General features: G+C 31.6%; 2 protein-coding genes across 2 annotated transcripts; both read left to right on the forward strand.

Annotated features, from left to right (window-relative positions):
* Positions 1–4,123: 4,123 nt before the first annotated feature.
* Positions 4,124–4,858, forward strand: LOC106302588 (dof zinc finger protein DOF4.4-like). Its single transcript, XM_013739063.1, has one exon. It carries the CDS (start codon positions 4,124–4,126, stop codon positions 4,856–4,858), a length of 735 nt encoding a protein of 244 aa, XP_013594517.1.
* A 2,701-nt stretch (positions 4,859–7,559) lies between these two features.
* LOC106302844 (dof zinc finger protein DOF4.4-like) lies at positions 7,560–8,231 on the forward strand. The gene has a single exon (XM_013739257.1). The coding sequence runs from the start codon at positions 7,560–7,562 to the stop codon at positions 8,229–8,231; it is 672 nt and encodes a 223-aa protein (XP_013594711.1).
* Positions 8,232–9,252: the final 1,021 nt, after the last annotated feature.

A 9,252-nucleotide genomic window follows, 5' to 3' on the forward strand; every position in this document is an offset into this window, starting at 1 on the left:
ACGAGGAAGGAAGGACGATACAATTGTGTTTTCTTATAAAACTTTTATTCCTTTTATAAAATTAATTTTTTTTTATGGTAACTACATGTTAAAGAAAATGACAAAATAGGGTATTCACTATTGTTTATTCTATAGGGACAAAGATTTATGATTTAATACTAAAGGGACAAATCTATAGTTGTTTTGTTCTATATTGCCAATTTTCCCTTTGTTTTTCGAACGTCATAAATTCACTTATGATGTTGGATTTGGTACTTCGGTTAATTTCTTTTTTTTGACTTATTGACCGTTTCTAATTTTTGACTTCTCATTTTAGCTTTTTTTTTAGTTATCAAACCATTCCCTTAATTTAATTTGAATAACATAATAAATTAATAACTATTTCAAATGGCGCGAACCATTTGAAATAATACTAGACATTTTTAAACATCTATCTATAATAATAATTTAGAGTTTTCTCTCACCTCCTTGCGCCACGTCACCATAGAGGGAGGGGCAAATCGCACCACGTGTCAGCTCATCATTCTTCAACTCTTTTTTCCATTTTTAACAAAACCTATATGGGCCAGCGTATATTGTTCACGTTTATAACCGAAAAATGTCCTCTGTTTGGGCCGTCCTGCAGTCATATTATTCAGGCCCAGTGTAGAGTTTCATCATCGTAGTAATAGAACTCTGCCGCAGCTCTGGTTTTCATTTATGTACTCTTTAAATATGTGCATTAACGTGATTTGACCACTTGCCCACCATCTAGCATTGAATCGACCTCTTCATCTTTCACGGTAACGGGCGGAAGCTCTCCTATATATTTGCAAGATCCCCAGTGAAGTATTTGCTACATTGTTTTCTTTTTTTTTTTGTTTCATCTCTTCTTGAGATTATTAGGCATTGGATACGATGATTTAGTCGACAATGATAGGAATTTAGTAAAGATTGTGCTTGATCATCGGGCCGTCGACGCTGTGCTCTATGATTGAGAACGTCGCTTTGATAAAGGCAAGCTTCCTCATCTTCTTCACGATAAAGGTAATTAAATCCCAACTTATGAACCCTAACCTCCTTAAATTTTCAACTAATCGTAACGGGCACACTGGTTTTGGACCAAATAGGAAATCTTTATTTATGTAATTGTGAATACAGTCCTTCGTCTATGGCTTCAGTCGGTTGGTTTGGAACTGTAGACCTTAAAGAGGGCTAGGGCCGCTGTCCCATCAAAGTGTGTTGATTCTTCTGCTAACTTGCATTCTCATTTAATTTCTTCTTCTTTTTTTTTTTTTAAATTCGCAGGGATCGACAGATAGAACGAAGCTTATGGTACAAAATTCAGAAATTCAATAATTATACGTTTCTGGCTTTACTTTTCAAGTCCTTTTCATATTCCTCTATTCTTCCGTTCAAATGTGAGATTTTTTTAGTGGGTTTATTACAGAATCGCATGTTGAAATGGAGTTACAGTGACGAATATGCTTATTACTTATCGATATGTCATATGGACGGCGTAGCGTTGACAACCAAGGTAGTAAAATCAGCTATAAAGAGAATACTTGGCCACTCTGAATTTGGAATACCAGTTTCATGACTATTTAGTATTTACCCTCTCTTTATGTGCAAGAGTTAACTCACATATTGGAACCATGAGATTTAGAAACAAATGAATAATATATGGTTGAATTGTTTTCTTCCGGTCGTACTGATATCTTATCTTAATTATTTCGTATGTTTACAAGATTCTAAATTGATTTAAACTTCGTGATTGTTTAAGAGATGCAGGGAAAACATTTTGTAGGAAGTTAAACAGAGAAAGTCAACAACAGGTCCGAGCTTGGCAGATGAGTTGGTAGCTTGAAGAAGACTTTTCTCTTGGAATATTTGCATTTTAGGAGTTGTTTATCATAAGTAAAGGAGTTGTTTATCATAAGTAAGAGTGCTGAAGGGCTTTGGGAATTCCGACTGAGGGTCGTAATCATAAACAAAGCAAAACGTAGGTCCTGAGGTGTTCTTAGATCGCAATTGAGAGTTCAACAGATATTCAAGTGATATTTGATTTGTAGATTTTTTTATTCAGATTCGGTTATCCAGTGTACGCTGGTTCTATTTTGCAAGTCGTCTTCTTACATTGAATAAGAAATTACCGAGATCTGAAGGTAGGATTGAGAGTTGTTATTGAAAGTTTGTAGCTTGTCTTATCAAACGGTTATGCTACTAATTTAGCAGTTAAATTTTGGACATCTCGAGGACTGTGCAGCTGATTGTAAAGCTCGATCAGTATGAGTCTATGAGACAATGCTATGAACACTTTTTAAGGTAATCTATCCACTATTAGTAGATAAAATGTTAGTCTACCGGTTCGAGAAATACACCAAAAATTGCTCATCTGATGCTTGATGTGGAACAAAATTGTTGTTGCTTTCTTTTGTGATGAGACATGTGTTTCCAACTTATAAACTATTTGTATGGAGCTCCGACTTATTAGTTACATATGTTTTTCCTTTAAAATTATATATTCTAATCACGAGACATTAAACTAATCTTTAGTTTTCCCTATTATATGTCACAACGATGGAAAAAGCAGAACGTTGAACACAAATCTGTGGTGCATTTTCTTATATGCTTGAGCAACAAAAGAAGTTAGTTTAAAATGATGTGCTGATCTTTTAATTAAAGCATCACAGATATTGAGCGTATATTTTTCTGTTAATGATTATACTAATTATGTCTTTTTTCTCCGGCATTTTTTTGTTTGTTTTAGATTATGAATCGGTTTCCTTTCTGTTAAACATCTTCTCGCCATTTGAATTACCAATATTAGAACACTCCTGTTTTATAAAATAAGTTTTGGAAAAAAAAATATACAAAATTTTCAAGTGAATTCTAACCAAAAACTCAGTATTTTTTATTAGGCTAACAAATCTAAAAAATAAAATATACAAACCCGGCGCGTAACGCCGGAATACCACTAGTAATATAATAAACTTTGTGTATCTGTTTTTTCCCGCATTTTACAACACTCTGACATTTGAGATCCCCCGCCCCCATATTTTTTAAGATTAGAGTAACATTTGTTACACCCCTTAAATAGTGATATATGGAGGTGAGGAGGTGATTGTGGTTTTGGAGAGAGGTTGCTTGATAACGTGTTTACCAAGTTTGTCTTGAAAAATAAGATTACTCGATATATAAACCCTTTTTATTATGAGACTCTTTCTTTCTGGATACTCATTATTGCTCGCTACCTAGGCCTTTTAGTTCTCACTATTGTGTCCATTTCTCATATGGTCAATTCTATACATATATATAAATTAGTTTCTCACAAACACACTTTCTTGCCTCGTGGTATTTGGCTTTGCAGTCTATTCTCACAAGACGTATCCTACATTTAATACATGAAACTCCTAAGCATATCTTTACATCAACAGTCTTATGATGAGCCAGTAAAACCTGTATGAACCCACATAATACTCACACACATTGTATTTGGAATAACTCACAACTTAACTGTTAATTAAGTCTGATCTCTCAAAAAATCCACTAATAAATCCGTAGAAAGTAAATTGTCTAAGTGTTTTGTCGATTTCGAAAAATAGGGATTTCATATTAATGTTTTACTACTTTTTTTTTTCATACCGGGTATTGTTCAACGTTTTTATCTATTTAAAGATGACAAATCTTGTGAAGATTTTCCTATTGAAAATATTATATTCCTCGCCAATGAGACTGCGCGTGAGCTTTCACGCTCGCAGATATTCTCTTTCGTAATAAACGCCTACAAGTTACGATTGCTTTGACTTTAACTGCCATTATACTCTCAATGCCTCATAGATATTTTTCTGTTTATATGACAACTCATTTGATAACACTATGATTCTCTAATTTTCATATACATCCAAGAATTAAGAGTAAGAGAGCCTTGGTTTTTGACTAATCTTAGCTTAAGGTTTATTGTGTGAAGAGATCTTCAGATTTTATTGATACACAACCTCTGACACGTTTTGCTCATAATCTCAGTCTTTTAAAAACAAAATGTATCTCTTCTTCAGTTTCCACTCCCCAAGAATTTATATAAGAACCCCCTTCACAACACCAAAGATCACAACAACAAAACCTAGTAGAGCTCTTGAGGGAAATGGATAAGTTGAGTGTTATCGTTAAGGGAGACCATCAAGTGAATGAAGAGAAGCCTCCACCACGAGTGTGTCCAAGGTGTAGCTCAGACAACACCAAGTTCTGTTACTACAACAACTACAGTGTGTCTCAACCTCGCTACAACTGCAGGAACTGTCGCCGATTCTGGACCCATGGTGGAGCTTTAAGGGACATACCAATTGGTGGAAGGGCCCGTAAAATCAAGCGTACAAGTATAGATCAGCCATCTGTTTCTCAGGTACTTTCTGTTGTCCAACAGGTTAATCATCACCAACCTTTCTTACATGCTCAAGAAACCAACGAGTTTCTTGGAACTTTTGGTGGTGCTGTTGGGAACCATTTCAGTTCTTCGCCTGAAATTCATGGTGAAATGGTGCTTCCAATTCAAAGTATTCCACCAATGGATCGCTTTGATCTCTTTGATGTTACGTTTAACCAAGGTTATTACGGTGTTGGATTCAATGATTTGGTTGGTAATCCTTTGATGAACCAATCAATCGGTGGACATGTTGATAACTATAACAGTTATCGCATGAATCAAGAGGATCCAAACAATCGAAACCAAAGCTTCAACAACAGCATCAACATGAATCATAATACCAGCACTAGTGGAAGCAGAGGATATCCAGGCACTGATCACATGACCGACAACAACAAAGACAGGAACAAGTGTGTGTTTAGTTCCTCCTATCACTTGGAGAAGTATGGTCCTTGAATCATAACCGTTTTACCCGTTATCTCTTTTTATTAAGCTAATAATGGTTCAGTTTTTCTTTTATGTTTTCTGTTGGGTCTTCTTGTTTTATCAGTTCTGTTGGGTCTTTTATTTCAATCTTATATAGTCTAAAAGTTTGCATCTTTGTTTACTTAAGATCAGACATAAGTTATATGTCTGGTCTTTTTATAAAATAAATAGTTAATCATCTATGTGTTTTCAAGTGTTTTATGTATTGCTCTGTTTTAGTATATTCTATGTTTTTAAATTACGCCTAAGCACATAATGTGAGAAGCATTAATATAAGGTTAATCTATGGTTATGTCTGAGAATTAAACTTGTATTTTGTGACCGTTTAGAGTTTACAAAACTTGTATTTTGTGACCGTCTGAAATATTAAACTTGTATATTCTATGTTTTTAAATATTAAACTTGTATTTTAAATTATGCCTAAGCACAAAAGTTTTGTTGTTCGATGGTCTTAAAATTCAATTAAGCAGTGTAGGGATAAATGATTTTGTGACCGTTTAGAGTTTCACTATTGAGCTCCTAATTTGTAAATCATTTTTATTTAATATGATAACAGAATAACGGCTATGTTGTGGCGCCAACTCTTTCAAATGGTATGGGTACTGTAGTACTTTGTATTTCTTTTGTTCATCTACAATTTATAAAAATAGAATTTTGAGTTTCTGTTCTTCCCTTTTACTTTTCCTGTTTTTAAGTTATAAAGTGATTTTTGGAGATGTTTTAAAATAGGTTACTCGATATATGAACATTTTTCTTTGGTGTGGTCAACCATACAAACTTTACTCTTATAGTCGAGTTTCATTTCATGTCTTCTCGGCATTGATACTTTGATAAGTATTGTCAACTAATGTCTTTACAATTTATACCACTTTTTCTACCTGTATTAACTATTAAGTAGGGGAATCTTGTAACATATCTCTCGCTCTTTAAGAAAACTTATTTTCGCATTATGTACGAACTTTCTCATTATCAGTATTTATTTCGGTATCTATTACATTTAAATGTTTTTTGTTCTGTTTTGACTTCTTTGTATTCACTATTTTTGTTTATTTATCTTTTTAAAATTTCAAAATTTAAATTTATTTTATAGATATTATATTCTAAATTTTGTAATATTTTTTATATTCCATAAAGCAATATATACATGTACATATTTTGCTTGAAAAACCAATTCTTCTTATACAATTTTAAATATATAGAAAAATCATTTTTCGTTTTGTTAGGATTAGAGCAATTATTGATTTTTAATTAAATAATTTATTTTTGAAAAATTCAAATTTTATATTTTTGTTAATTTATATATTATAAAAGTCTCTATTAATTTTTTTATTTGATACCTTTTTGATATATTTTCTTTAATTGAAATTGTATATTACATAATTTTTATCTTACAAAACTTTTATTTTTCAAATAGTTTATGTATTCATATAATTTATCTAATACTTACAAAATAAAACTTAGATGTATGAAACACATGATGAATTTCTTATATATATATATATATATATATATATATATTAAATATCTATTAAATTTTATTAATCTAAGAGTTTGCCACTTTTAGTTAAATAATTTTATTTTGTGGTTGCAATTTGTTATGTTAAATATTGCTATTAAATAATCAAATATATATATATATATAGAGATATATATATATATATATATATATATATATATTGATAATATGTTTTTAATGAGACTATAAAAACACTTGTTAACACATTTAGTTTTTTTAAAGAAAATTTAGCACATTTTTTAATCAAGAGAATAGTACTAATGATTAACGAATTTTCCAAGAAAACGGCATCAGTAATAACTTAATTTCTAACTGAATTCAAACATGATACTGATAATCGAGTTGATTCCATGATTATAAGTTATTCTATACCGGACCAGACTAACATTGTTTGCTTATTTCGTAGCTTTTATAAATGTTTTAGATTTATAATTACATAAAATCTGGTCGAGGTTGAAACCTACACATAAAGAAAACTCTTAATATGCATTATATTTCTCAACAAATCATTATTGAATTAATCTCTAGTAAAGTTTTTTTTACCCAGGTAGTTTTCTCAAATTTCAGAAAATGATTTAATTAATTGATTTTCAATTCTCAGAAAATATATTAATTGATTTAAAAATCATGTTATGGCTTAATTCTTTTTTTATTGGTGTTATTGCCTAATACGTTATATCCTCACCAGTTTTATACATGTTAAATACAATAAATCATATATATATATATATATATATGTTTACAGTTTACACATACTAATAGTTCTGTTTTAAATTGTCACTATTCACTCAATGTCTCCAGATTTTGTTTATGTGAATACGACTCACGACTCATTTAGCCACATCTTCTTGATTCTCCATTAATCATATAAGGACAAGAGTTAAGAATAAGAGAGTCTTGGTTTTTAACTAGGCACCCTAAATTTAGCAAAAAAAAAAAACTAGGCACCCTAAGGATTATGGTGTGTACAGATCTTCTGATTTTATTGTTACACAACTTTTGACACGTTGTTCTTATAATCTCACTCTTCTAAACCCGAAACGTATCTCGTCTTCATTTTTCACGCCCTAATAGCCTATATAAGTAGACACCCTCAAAAAAATCAAACCAACAACAACCATTATCATATAATTTAAGACTTGTATTTAGAGAGATATGGATTACTCTGGTCTTTTTGTTGAAGATGACAACCAAGTGAATGAAGAGAAGCCTCCAGCGCGAGTGTGTCCAAGGTGTAACTCAGACAACACCAAGTTCTGTTACTACAACAACTATAGCGCGTCTCAACCTCGCTATAAATGCAAGAACTGTCGTAGATACTGGACTCATGGTGGGACATTAAGGAACGTACCGATTGGTGGAAGTGGCCGTAAAATCAAACGTAACAGGTTAGACCAGCCTTCTTTTTCTCAGGTGATTTCTGTTGAGAACCAACAGGTTAATCATCACCAACCTTTATTACATGATCAAGAAACCAACGAGTTTGTTGGTTCTTCTTCTTCTTCTGCTGCTGTTGTTGGTGGGAACCATTTCGGTTCTTTGCCTGAGTTTCATGGTGATATGGTAACAAATGTGCCTCCATTTGGAAGTTTTCCACCAATGGAGGCCTTACATATCACTGATGTATCACTCCAACAAGGTTATTACGACGCTGGATCCAGTGATTTGATTGGAAACCCTTTGGTAAAACAATTAACTGGTGGATCTGTTGTTGTGAGCTCTGATCAAGAGGATCCAAACATGTGGAACCAGAGCTTCAACAACACTACAAACATGAACCACAATGCTAGTACGAGTGGAGGCAAGAGACATATATCCAAGCACTGATAACCTGAACGGAAGCAGAAACAAGTGCGTGTTTAGGACCCTCCTATCATTTGAACCTTCAGTATCAACCGTTATTCCCGTTTTTCTTATTCTTAAGCTAATAATGTTTCAGTTTTTATATTTTTGTGTTGGGTTTTTTTCTTAGTTATGAAAGTTTCATATTTGTGTCCAAAAAGATCCAGACATAAGATGTTTGTCTGATCTTTTTATATAATTATCTAGTCGTGATCATTTCGTTAATTTGCAATCTGTCTCGTAAGTCTTGATATCATATGCGAATGCGTTTTAGTCAAAAACAAAACAAAAAACTTGTAAGTGAAATGTTGACCCGATCGTAAACTACTTTTCAGGATCGTTAGCTAACATGCAAAATTTTTGTATGTTTTACAGGCTTCACAATCTTAATCTTATGGCCTTATATATATATCTCTAATAGTCCAATATAAATGAAACTCATGTAATTTCGACATAATATAAGTGAAGCTCATTCATGCCACTTAGTTAGTTTTTAAAAAATTTGGATACTCTTGTAACTATGAAAGACCTTTTTGGCAGATATAATTTAATTTCCTTATACATTTAATTCCAGTTTTTCTTCTTTTTTCTAATGACTTCGTAGATATTGAATCATTTACATATCAATATTCTATATGACTATCAAACAAGTAATAAAATGAGGATATAAGTCTTAGATAGAGTGTCCACGTAAGCGAAAATATCGGCCAATGAGAAACTATATTTTTGTCATGTCACCTTCTCTATTTGTTTTTACAAAATGATCCTTTACTTTTTACTTAAACAATTATAACCGAAAATATTTTTTTAGTGAAATATATTATTTATATAAATATAATTATATTTTTTATTTACATAATAGTTTGTAAAGAAATATTTAGTGTAAATAATATCATAATTTTATAAAATACTAAACTAAATTGAGTTGATTTTCAACTTTCACAAATAAAAAATATTATTTGTAAACTTAGAAAAGAATATATCAAGAATATTCTTTTACAGGAGA

This window comes from Brassica oleracea, chromosome C1 (assembly GCF_000695525.1).
Source record: "Brassica oleracea var. oleracea cultivar TO1000 chromosome C1, BOL, whole genome shotgun sequence".
NCBI lineage: Eukaryota > Viridiplantae > Streptophyta > Magnoliopsida > Brassicales > Brassicaceae > Brassica > Brassica oleracea.